Source organism: Haliotis rubra, unplaced genomic scaffold (assembly GCF_003918875.1).
Source record: "Haliotis rubra isolate DU_JTF1 unplaced genomic scaffold, ASM391887v1 Scf176, whole genome shotgun sequence".
Taxonomy (NCBI): domain Eukaryota; kingdom Metazoa; phylum Mollusca; class Gastropoda; order Lepetellida; family Haliotidae; genus Haliotis; species Haliotis rubra.
The window spans coordinates 905,014-918,664 of NW_025765736.1; the positions used below are offsets into that span (position 1 = coordinate 905,014).

Genomic DNA, 13,651 nt, shown 5'->3' on the forward strand with positions numbered 1-13,651 from the left:
TTGAACATCTCGGTTGACGAGATTATTCATTTCGAAGTAGTACAAAAAAGGGCAGTTTTATGGAACTACATGTGCAAGTTTCGAAGATTAAATCAGCCAATGAGACGCCATGGTGGACACGGAAGCATTGAGAAAACCCAGTTAAGGGCAGACAGGCAAGATGGCCTCGTCACACTCACACACAAGTTATTTTACATCAGAGCGATAGAATAGAAGCTTGCATTATCGTTGTTATACATACGCTCGTTTTTTTCACTGAAGGCTTTTGTGGACGCAACAATCCAGCAACACGTTGGTGTTTTTATTCAGGAATGTACGTACGGCTGTAGTAACGAGGTCGTTGACTGTCTTCATGTCGTGTGAATAGTTACAGCTATCTGTGTCCGTGAACTATGTCCTTGTGTCCGTGAACTATGTCCTTGTGTCCGTGAACAATGTCCTTGTGTCCGTGAACTATGTTCTTGTGTCCGTGAACTATGTCCTGGTGTCCGTGAACTATGTCCTTGTGTCCGTGAACTATGTTCTTGTGTCCGTGAACTATGTCCTAGTGTCCGTGAACTATGTCCTTGTGTCCGTGAGCTATGTCCTTGTGTCCGTGAACTATGTTCTTGTGTTCGGACGATGTGGATCTGACGTCTGACCTCGTTAGTCATGGTCGTGTTCATAAATCTGAGGTTGACACCTCTGAAGAAATCAGAAACAAACATAAAAAGGACAGAGACAGAACTGCTCACGTCCTGCTCACGACCATTTAATCCAGCCATCCCGCTTCAAGCTGCACAAACCTATTCACTGCGCATGCGCTATAGGCGCACCGCAGCACAGCTGTTGAAACCACTTTTCACCCCAGCTGGGGTTATTTTAGTGAATCGTTTGAATTCCGATTTCGCGGGATTTTTTTCATCGCGTTATTTTTCAACTTTATAAGTTGCATGTGCATTTTTGATAATTTGTTACAGTAAGTCCATGCCGAAAGGTATCAGAATCTGCAAAGTTGTGTTTTGCTTTGCATGTAAGCTTTAACATTCGGACATACCGTTTGAACTTTTACCTCGAAAACGTTTGTACTCGAATGATTCCGAATGCTTTTTTTCCGCACGATCGGTTCTGAGTGATACACATGATACAGTAACTGCAGTCGCTGAAAATATCGTTTTTGTCAATATTCCAGGATGTCATCATGCGGAAATATAAGCTATTTGTAACCATGTCATCAGAGAACCCTAAGCGCATATACTGCAGGTCAGATATCTGTTTTATGCGGATTTTCGTTTGTTGAGAGATCAGTGTCGGCGACCGGGAAAAAGAAAATCCAAGAACACTTCACACAGAAACTCAAACTAACTAAATAGAAGCCGTTGTCTGATTGGCTAAATCCGTTCGGTCGTCTCGCGATTGATTGGACGGTCGTAAGTCAATCAAAGGTTAGCTGACTTGACCTTCTACTAGGGTTTGTTAGACTCAGTGTAGCAGTGTAACGAACAAAACTGGGCCTCAGTTTACATAGCCTGCACGAAAACGTACCCGACAGCTTGTAGCTGAATTTATACGTATGTATTCATGCACATTGTACCTTGTACACACACACAATTCTATACATGCATACATATGACTAGATTAAAGTCATAGATCTTTTAACCTCTGTATTGGCTTTATGGTAATGACGTATATATACATACTGGCTGTGATCACGGTCCAGTGAATATGAATGACAACACCAGTGGATGAATACTTGTGATTGTACCTGTTGACGAAACAAACATGAAAAAACATTGTAAAAAATATGAATCATGGGCATAATATTTTAACACCCCAACATCTGCAGTGTTACTGTTCACTTTCCGTGAAATATGAAATTGCTGTACAGATTTTGAGTTAAGTAACTTATCAAAACATGGCGGACATTTATTCATCCAGGCGTGTGTTTGATTACAAAAGGACTTGCATGTCATGTGACCCTTGGCCCAGACGCTGTTCAGGCGCCTGTTCCTTTTTGTCGTGAGTCTTTGTTCCTTGCATGACATTTAAAAGGTGGTTTACGACTTATCGCACTTCTCATGCGAATGTTTGGTTCCGAGTTTATTTACAATGAACTCTTGTGATATGTATAGTACATTTCTTACGCTTCCCGGAGCGGTGGGGTAGGCCTGTGGTTAAAGCGTTCGTTCGTCACGTCGAAGACCCGGGTTCGATTCCCAACGTGGTAAAATGTGTTAAGTCAATTTCTGGTATCCCCCGTCGTGATATTGCTGGAATATTGCCAAAATCGGCCTAAACCTATACTCGTTGTTCACTCACACGATGTACCTGGACTTACTCTAACAGCAATCAGAAAATAACCAGTCGCCGTGTAATGCGCCGAGAAAGATATCGGGCGTTGCGGGCGAACACTTTTACCACTACGCTACCCCAGAGTATGAATGGATCAACGAAAAGCACTGATGAAACTAGGTGTTCGAGAACTAGGTGTTTTCACGTTACCGGAAGTGTCTGCCGTTTAGTAAGGTTTTGTGCGTACGTGCGTGCGTACGTTGTTGCCCTGACGCCGCTAAGCCTAGCTAATTCGAATTTCTTCACCCCAGCGGGCCCTCGGACAACAAAATTACATTTAGCTCCCTACGGATCCAGTTTGCTTTAGCGTAGAATTTTTACAGATATGGATTGGGCTTCCTTTTCGCTTTTATTTGCGCCTCTTCTCTTAAAAATTACTTCCCAGGATATGAGAGTAGGTGAGTGCGTATGGTTTATTGCCGCTTTGAGCAATATTCCAGCAATATGATGGCGGGGGACGCCAGAAATGGGCTTCAAACTAATCGAACACTTTAACCACTAGGCTACCCTAACGAAAGAGCAAGCGTCCATTGCTCCGGATCCGGTTTTAAGCGTTGCAGCTGTATCGTTCTTGCCACTTAAATAAGTTTAATTTTACGCCGCTTTCAGCAATATTCCAGCAACATCACGATGGGGACACCAATTGGCTTCACACAATGTGCCCCTATGGGAAATCGAACCCGGGTCTTCGGCGTGACGAGCGAACGCCTTAACCTCTGGGCTACCTACCGCCCCTCTTGCCACTTGAAACAAAACACGATATATTGCGATTACTACCCAACGAAGGTAAAAGGAAATGCAACAATTATCGATAAACAACAATAGTGGAAACAACCATTCCGGTGGAAAGGAATATTAATTACTAACTGTTATGAAAACATTGCAAAGTGCGTTTTTCAAGAAGCAGCCTTTTCGTTTGCAATAACGTCATGGCTGAGTAGTACTGATCACGTGGTTGTCATCCGGGTTATGATCGGAAGTCAGGTGATCGCGAGTGGTTGTATGTAACGGTGCGTGCGCAAAGTGGGCTAATCGTCTTTTAAAGACGGCATCTGCACATTTGCCTTCCCTGTCAGTTCGTCCCTTGTACTGCACATTCAGCACTACTATAGTCTGTTTGTTTAACAAACGATCATAGATTCAAATCGCTGTTATTGGTTTGTATTACAAGGGGTAAGCGCAGTAGATGGAACAGTGAAACGAAAGCACGTGCGGTACGTGATGAGCGTTAACTTAGACCAGCCCTACTCGTTCTGGGTGTTTCATCTAATGTGCATACCCCTTGTAATTCAAACCAATTATAACTGTTAAAACTATGATAGTTTGTTAAACAACTTTATCCTAAGTTGAATAAAATTCTGAGATTTGAATGTTCAATTGGCAAGGTAAAATTATGAGGATTCGCAATCTTAATTTCGCTTTAATCGATTTACTTTTTATTTAGACCAATCCCATTAAATAATAAACAATTTAAATGGTCGAGATGGCGTCCGGATCTTAGTTCATATGTACTTCTAGTTCATGGAAGCGAAATAAACCAAGATGTCTGTTCCTGCAATATCTGCAGAAGCTGATGTTGGAATAACAAAGTTTGGATGCAGAGAAATGGAAAAGACACTGGGATGATCGATGCAAAGTTTCTTTTCAATAAAGGATTATGAAATGTGAATGTTTATAACGGGCCGGTAGATTCAGTACACCACACAGAGTTTGTCTTAAGCAGGCCATGCATGTCTCCTAACGTGAAGATCCAGTTTGGAATAAGTCTTCAGCAACCCATGCTTGTCTCCTCCCGTGAAGATCACGGTTAGAACTGGTCTTCGGCAACCCATGCTTGTCTCCTCCTGTGAAGATCGCGGTTAACACTGGTCTTCGGCAACCCATGCTTGTCTCCTCCCGTGAAGATCACGGTTAGAACTGGTCTTCGGCAACCCATGCTTGTCTCCTCCTGTGAAGATCGCGGTTAACACTGGTCTTCAGCAACCCATGCTTGTCCTCTCCCGTGAAGATCACGGTAAGAACTGGTCTTCAGCAACCCATGCTTGTCTCCTCCCGTGAAGATCGCGTTCAGAACTGGTCTTCAGCAACCCATGCTTGACAGAGAAAACTCACGGGGTCGGGTGAGCAGGCTCCCTCACGTGTTTGATGCACGTCACTGTATCCAGTGCGTAGAGCGATGCTCATGTTATCACTCACTGGATCATCTGATCGAGACTCGATAACTGACAGACCGCCGTTATATATCTTAAATATTACTGACTGCAGCATACGAAGAAACAAACAAACAAAAGATTCTGGAGGAGCCGACAACACCCCACCCTGTCAGTTCCTGAAGCTATCAAACGCTAGCAGCCAAGCTCAGGAAAGCAGTCCGTAAGGTGCGGAGCGAGACTGTCAAATATTTGATAATAGGGCTGAACACAGGAATTTAGATATTCCAAGATTAAAGTTGCAGGGCCAGTTGTGAAGTATGCTGGATATTCAATAACCTGTGACTGGAAAACTGGAGGCTGTGCATTTGAAATTTGCGTGTTTTTTCACTCTGGGAACAGTATTGTTAACAAAAACGTTCACGAACCAGGCATGTGTTTGACAACATTAAAATGTTGATAGCATATGGTATCTCGCACGTGCAGGTTTACAGGCATGCTGGGGCGGATCCATATGTTATTTCTTGTAACAACTTGTTTATTGCATTTAGCGACATTTCCATGCAGTTTTTCTCCACCGTTATCAAAACTGGCGTAAATGCAACCAAATAATGAGAGGTATATATCCATGAAATGTTGTGAAAGCGAGTGGAGTAACGACAACTCGTAATGGATAACAAGCAGCACTGAGATAATTAACTGGATGAAGCCAAATTTAGAGTAAGGATAACAAATATCACACAGGTATTGGGCCTGTCTGTAAGCTATAGCTAGGCTGGATAGTTATTGAAAGTAGACTTGTCTGATTAGATCTTCATAGGGGCGGGATTTTATACCCTTGATCTCCGTCGATAAATTAAAAAAGGTGTTATCCATAAAACTGTATGCTTTATTATTTCCTCACAATGCCGATAATATTTGTGCGCTGGCGATTAGGTGCCTGACTGAATCCAGGATGGGGCTCAACACTTAAAAGTGCTAGCATCTGTACTTTACTGAGAAGTCCCTTGAAGATCCGGGTTAGAATTGGTCTTCAGTAACCCATGCTTGTCGTAAGAGGCGACTTACCGTATCGGGTGGTCAGGCTCGCTGACTTGGTTGACACATGTAATTGAATCTCAATTGCGCAGGTCGATGCTCATGATGTTGATAACTGGAAATCGTCTGGTCCAGACTCGTTTATTTACAGACCGACGCCATATAGCTGGAATATTGCTGAGTGCGGCGTTAAACAGCAAGCAAACTAGCTAAGAAAGTGTAATCCCAGATATAGCATGTTACATAGTACCACTTTTGAAATGACATAGCGTATCTATAGTGAGAGAGTTTAATTTTACCCCGCGCCCAGCAATATTCCAGATATATCGCGGCGATCTGGACCAGACAATCCAATGATCAGCAGCATGAACATAGATCAACGCAATTGGGATACGATGACATGTGTCAACCAAGTCAGCGAGCCTGACCGCTGTTAGTCGCCTCTTACGACAAGCATTGGTTACTGAAGATCAATTCTAACCCGGATCTTCATAGATGCGTATCTATAATTCTCGGGATCCGTGACAATTTATATTTGTCAGAGGGGTGTACAAAGTACTTGATCGCTCAAGATAGCTGACTTTGGGTGCAGGTGCAGGTGCCTGACTCCGAGAAGGTTGGTGCGAGTCCCGGATGGGACCCAACCCCTAAGAGTGCATCACTATATATTATACTTTCAAGATTCAAAATTCTTTATTCTCCAAAGGTGGTATAAGAGTGAATTACAAAGTATAATAACACATTATTTAATTGATATGTACAACAAACATGATAGAGAAATGCTGTTGCACTCTTGTTGCTATAATATTTATATATTTTGCAAGGGATTTCTGTTCTTTTCTTTTACTAGAAGAAAAGAGTAGTTTGAAAGAGTGGAGGCTGGCATTTTTGGTATATTTAATTGGTATGAGATTTGCTCTTTGAATTTCTAATGATGTACAGCAAAAAAATGTGATGAAATTCGTCGGCTATGGATGATTAATTACACAGGTTGCAAGTTCTATTTCTTTTGGTGTATTGGTCCAACGACCATTTCCAATTGGTAATTTATGATTCGTTGTTCTGAATTTGAGAAAGGGATAAGCAATATATTTTGGCAGATAAAGGTAATTTTCAAATTTAGGTAATGAATTGTAACTTTTATAGTAAAAGCCTTTTGATCTCTTATTAACCGAACTATTTAATGATTGATAAAATTGATCACTGAGAACCGTGTCGACAAAGACTACTGAGAAAGTGTAATCCCAAGGGAAACATATGTTAAATAAACAGGTAGATCACCAGCGGAACATGTGGCGACAGGAATGTCTGAAATGTCTTTAAATGTAACCTTTGGTCATCATTACCATGTAATTATCATACAAGTTACATTTATGTAACCTTCCCAAGCTTGCAGCACGCCGCCTGCTGTTTCTGCATACATAGATACTACCAGCGTCATTTCCAGGTTAAAGGTCACTACACGTTGACGCATAAAGTGTCTTTACAATTCTGCGAACATAAATGAGCCTTTTTATGTGAATACCATGTCAAACGTTGGGAGTGGTTGCATGTTGAATAAACACGAGATATCCATGTAGGTTAAGTCAACGCAACAAGGTAAGGTCGGCAAGCTTAAGCAGCTATCACCACAATTTGTGGGATGCATCGTAAGTCTGTACCTGTCGCCCTGCCCCATACACCAACACCACGTGACAATATGACAACAGAGTGCACTGTCCCTTTAACAAGCGTATACGCCATGTCAGTTTAGCACCGTTACTGACCAATCAGAACGTCCGTTAGGAAACAAACTATTGTAATTCTGGGCTTCTATAAGTTTTGTGGTTTTGTTTCCTATGCTTTCAAAATTATATTGCTTACCTTCAGAGATGACTTAATTTGATCAATTATTATTATTATACGATATTTCTATACGATTTCTATACGCACCACTAGATGTCGGATCCCAACACAGTTTGTTAAGATCTAGCATATTTAAACAAGTGGAGCGGTGGGTTGACCCAGTTGTTAAAGCGTTGGCTCGGGTTCGAATCCCCACATGGGTACAATGTGTGAAGCCCATTTGTGGTGTCCCCGCCGTGATATTGCTGGAATATTGCTAAAAGCGGCGTAAAACCATACTCAGCCAGTCAGTCCTCAAAGTAGCGCTACGTAAGGTACCGTAAAGCCATACTCACTCACTCACTCACTCTAAACCAGGAACATAATATGTCGGTAAAAACAATAAGTATCAAGACACCACGGTGGCCTAGAGTGGTGGTCTTAGTTTGGTTGCTGGCAATCTTGTCTACCTGTTTTATTGTTATTGATAATTTATTCTTTTACATGCCCCGAAATGTGTTTTAAATATTAAATAGTTTGATTATATAAATTAAAGTCACGAAACCAATCATTTCGTTCAGAGACAGATCCAGTAAATCAATTTGTATAATTATCTCACAAACGTAATGGAATATATGCAACTTATAATGCAAGTGCGCCCATGTTTGCCTTCAAGGGGCCAGTATTTGATCAACATTTCAAGTGCAAATATAAAGTCCATGGAAAATTTGTTATAGAAAGTGAATTCGCGTTCATCCGTTTTTATGCGCATGAGTAGATGAATGTAGTGTTTGAAAACGTGCGTTATCTGAAACATATACAGGGTCGTGATTGGTCAAAATCAGACATGTGACCTGCACTAAGAAGTGTATGCTAGGTAAATGGTGAAGTGGTTACCCTGACAACCGAGTACAAAACGGGTAGAGTCAGTCATGTTTTTTTTGCAGCAGGGTTTCGAACCAACGCCCATTGAAACAGTTTTCCTATTTTTTACTTATTTGCAAGAATATGCAAATTGACAAAAATGCCGATTTGGGTGAAATATGACAAGCGAATGGATATGGTGATAATGAATTGGAACCCACTGTTAGGACATCCTGACATCCAGGACATCCAGGATATTCGAACCCAGACTCTATGAAGATTCCGGTTAGAATTGATCTTCAGCAACCCATGCTTGTCGTAAGAGGCGACTAACGGGATCGGGTGGTCAGGGTTGCTGACTTGGTTGACAGTCACATTGCCACATATCATCGTTGAGTAGATAGATGCTCATAGTATTGATCACTGGATTGTCTGGTCCAACTCGATTATTTACAGACCGCCGCCATGTTGCTGGAATATTGCTGAGTGTGGCCTGGCGTTAAAACAACATACAGGCTTCCGTGTGGTCGCCATCTACCACTAGTGTAGATTGTCGGGAAGAAAAAAATTACGCAGACTTCCCGCCCCGTGGGGTTGACACGTTTTAAGCTGCCCGGCTCTCCCTCACAGTAAAACAAGACTGGTATATGCGGAGTGACCTGCATACATCAAATCTTATTGTCATATCGTGATTCGCACGTCAGACTGGCGTTGACATATAGGACCGATGACACTCGTAAATGCTCAAAAAACGACATGTCGATCTCCCACGGAATTAGCCGAACACTGTCAGGTGACTCCGATGTTCAATCATTACCTCCATGCAAACCTCTTATTGTCATCATCATAATAATACATTTGCATGCATGTCATATATATACACTATACAATATACGTATTTGTATGTCTATGCACACACACGAGCGCGCACCAAATGAGTTGTACACGCCAACTCCATCTTAATAAAAATTCCTTGCCACTTTCGATTTCAAAACGGATCGCTACATGATCATATTGTTTTGTTTTTCCTCTTCAAAAAATTTCAATGTACTTTAATAAATTTTAAATGTCATCGGTTCCCAATTGCGCTCATCGATGCTCATGCTGTTGATCACTGAATTGTCTGGTCCAGACTCGATTATTTTCAGCCAGCCACCATATAGCTGGAATATTACTGAGTGTGGCGTAAAAATAAACTCACTCACTCACTCACTAATAAATTTTAATTTTCCAGCGAAAACTCAATGGCAAGAGAAAGCCCAGGCAGAGCTGAAGGCAGCATTGAAGGTGGTTCCAAACCTCAACGTTGCCAAGAACGCTATCTTGTTCATCGGGGATGGGATGGGACTGCCCTCAGTCACAGCGGGCCGGATTCTGAAGGCTCAGGAAACTAACCGGAGAGGTCAGCAACCTCTCTTCAGTTTCGAGCAATTCCCATCGCTTGGCCTGTCCAAGGTACGTGCGTTTATGTTAACCACAGAACAAATGAAAGCATACACGTAAATTAGACTTCCCGCAAAATTACGAACGATTTGAAAACACATTTCAATGTTAAATACAGACGCCAAAGAAATGTAATTTTTGAGGTACCAAACACAACTGTTGCGAACAACATGATTCTTGTGTATTGTATGCATTACTTTATTCAATGTCCATCTGTTCAACATGTCCATCCGTTTCCAGTTCTAATTCTAACATCCATATTCTATTCCTGCATGTTGCCTTTTACAGTAGATTAACTGAAATCAGTATAAGAACTAAATAAGTTTTAGGAAGTAATAAGCCATAAACAGAATTTAACTTGCTACTTGAGCAAATGGCTGTACTGCCACTTCCCAAAGTCATTGAAAAGACAAAATCACTGAGAGCATGAAAACTTCTTCAAAAGCACTGAGAAAATGTTAACCTTATGCCATGAAAACATGTATTCATATAATTTTGACCAACTTACAACTTGCCACAAAAATGACCAAATAAAGCAAAATTCCTACACAATAATTACCATGACTTACATGAAAAGATAGATTAAAGTTACTTTAACAAATTACAATTCATGAAACATGAAAAATACAATAATTATGCTTACCACTACTTTGGACATTCTCATGGTGGTTGTTTACTGTGCAAGCACATCGCCTCAAGTGGCATGCCCTGAGACAGTTAACTCTCTTTTTGAGGGTTATTTAAAAGTGGCAATGGTATAAAACGAAATAAGAGCAAAATTACACTTGGTTAAATAAAAAACTAGAAATTTAACGGAAAATGATTTTGAAAAATAAAGTTTTAGGAAAATAAGTGTTTTGACCAGAACAACAACTATGATAAGGAAGAGAGTTTTGATGGATGTCAATTTCTTTATTGTGAGGAACACAGCGTTTCGGAGTATATCCTTACACCTTCATCAGGTGAATGCCATTCAAAGACCTGATACAACTGTGAAACTGTACCAAATTCAGTTGTTGTTTTTCAAAACCTCCATTTTCAGTTATTATTGAATGTATACCTCGCCACTGTACTGCATACACTTCCATTCCACAAATTCGTATAGCATATAGCAATTACAAAGTATAAAAAATATACAAAAAAACAAAGGCGAAAATGGATATATAATAGTTCGACTAGAAATACATAATTGATACATATTATACCAAATGTTATAATATGTACACAAGATATAATTCAAAGAGCTGAAATATAATGTTCAGAAAACACAATGTACAGCAAAAGATAGACGTAAAATGTGAAGCTGTTTTCTTAAGTATGTAAGTGAGTGAGTGAGTGAATTTGGTTTTACGCCGCTTTTAGCAATATTCCAGCAACATCACGGCGGGGGACACCAGAAATGGGCTTCACACATTGTGCCCATGTGGGGATTCGAACCCGGGTCTTCGGCGTGACGAGCCAACGCTTTAACCATTAGGCTACCCCACCGCCCCCTGTTTTCTTAAGAATGTAAGGCATCATAAGTCGATAAGATAAGGAAAACCAAACTACACAGACAATTTCATACACAAGGAAAAGCACCCTGTGAATTGTTGAGATTAATATGCATAAGGATGACCCTCTTCCACGCGTATTTGGTACGAAGGAGAAAAGAAATCGAAGAAAATTCAAAATGCTTGGGTTATTACAATAGAGCCTGTAACTAAGTCACGTCTCTTTGCGAGACCTTAGTACTTCCGGTGACAAACAACATTTCATACCTTTTCGAATGGTCTCATAATTGCCAGTTGACAGAAAGGAACCGATAATCTTTGCAGGTTTTCCTATCTAACCATCCCCAAATTAGCCAACTATTACGACTGTCAACAGCTGTGACAGACAAGCATGTTTGTACACTTGGTCCGGTCTAGTAAAGTCATATTTGGCGGTCGCGCAATTTGGAACCAGAATTGGTTCTTAAGTATACGCGTCTCGAATATCGCAAGTTGGCGCGCGCAGGGGGAGCCGGGAACCAGCTTAGTAACGGAAGTAGCGTGCCGCGAGACTTGCCGGTCCTATATGTGGACATTGTCCATTATATTCTTAGAAATGCAACTTGATGCACAGTATGCACACAAAAAACATCACGGGTTTTCCATCACACCGAATTCCCTGAAAAGGTTGACGGCTTGCTTTAAGTTGCTGCTAATGTCAGCGGTAGCTACGGTCGCCTCGATGGACCGGAAGTCTAGTGTTGAGTAACCTTGATCCTTGACCCCTGCAAAGTAAATCGCTTGTTCCCATAAGCTATCAGTGAGCTGCCAACGCAATGCAGCTGTTTCGAAGGCATGTTTTGAAGACGGTTCAATGGACAGGAAGAATCACCTTGAAACCTTAATCCCCAGTTCCATATAACCGTTACGTCAATAGAACACCATTGACTCAATATTGCAACACTCTAGAAATTGGAAATATTAGACTAGCATGTCATAAAGTGATTGTGAAATGCCTTTATGGGCATAACATGGCGTTGAGGTAACCATTCGAATCATAAAACTCTTGCCTAAAGAGTCTCCAAGCACACACACTCTTTTGAAACCTTGGGATATTTCATTGAGAGCTGTCTGTAGAATGTTCAGCTTTGAGGCCTTTTGAGGAATCCACAAAGGGACACATGCGAGTGTTCATGAAATGCCAATGCTTACCCCAATCTTACTCAACTAGAGCGTCCACACCCACTCCCAGTTGATTAGACCGATGAAAAATGAAGATTTTCTACATTGAGTAGTTGCTAAACGGTTGGTTGCTTTGTGAAACGGGGCCCAGATCTTCAGCGTGACGAGCGAACGCTTTAACCACTTGGCTACGCCACCGCCCCATTTATGTTATTGGAGTGAGTTTAGTTTTACGCCGGATTCAGCAATATTCCAGCTATATGGCGGCGGTCTGTAAATAATCCAGTCTGGACCAGACAAACCAGTGATCAACAGCATGAACATCGATATACGCAGTTGGGATACGATGACATGTATCAAGTGATCCAGCTTGACAATCTGATCCCGTTAGTCGTCTCTTACGAAAAGCATGGGTTGCTGAAGACGAATTCTAACCCGTATCTTCAACTTGAAGGTACGTTTCAGTAAAGTACCATCAAATTTTAGGGTTTGAGTCCCATCCGAGGCAACACACACGCTTAGTCAAGCCCTGTTAATTCTAACCCAGGCCTTGACAGGTGAATTGCCGAGCGGCCTGTTGTACGAGGATCATTTTCATGAAACAAAATCCGACTAATTCCACAAGGGTGGACCTTTGAGTCACATTCTGAACACCATGACCTGACTGTAAGACGAATAGCGTGTGAATGTGTTGAGTTGTACGCCGCTTTAGCAATGTTCCAGCAATATCACGGCGAGGACACAAACAGAAATGGGCTTCACAGATTGTACCCATGTATGAATCGAACCTAGGGCCTTGTTCCTCAAAGCGATCACCTTAGCGCTACGACTGTCGTAAGTCTATGTTAAAGTATGGGAGTTACGATCACCTTAGCGTTACGACTGTCGTAAGTCTATGTTAAAGTATGGGAGTTACGATCACCTTAGCGCTACGACTGTCGTAAGTCTATGTTAAAGTATGGGAGTTACGATCACCTTAGCGCTACGACTGTCGTAAGTCTATGTTAAAGTATGGGAGTTACGATCACCTTAGCGCTACGACTGTCGTACGTCTATGTTAAAGTATGGGAGTTACGATCACCTTAGCGCTACGACAGTCGTAAGTCTATGTTAAAGTATGGGAGTTACGATCACCTTAGCGCTACGACTGTCGTAAGTCTATGTTAAAGTATGGGAGTTACGATCACCTTAGCGCTACGACTGTCGTAAGTCTATGTTAAAGTATGGGAGTTACGATCACCTTAGCGCTACGATCGCTTTGAGGAACGGGGCTCAGGTCGTCGGCGTGACGAGGGAACGCTGTTAACCACTAGACAACCCCACCGCCCCATCGACAAACGAACAAAA

General features: G+C 41.6%; 1 protein-coding gene across 1 annotated transcript in view; it reads left to right on the forward strand.

Moving 5' to 3' along the window:
- Nucleotides 1-13,651, forward strand: part of LOC124273071 (alkaline phosphatase-like) — a 30,226-nt gene that overhangs the window by 1,652 nt on the left and 14,923 nt on the right. Inside the window, exon 2 of the mRNA XM_046708283.1 lies at nucleotides 9,442-9,662. Coding sequence (XP_046564239.1) covers nucleotides 9,442-9,662 — 221 coding nt within the window. The remainder of the gene's footprint in view (nucleotides 1-9,441; nucleotides 9,663-13,651) is intronic.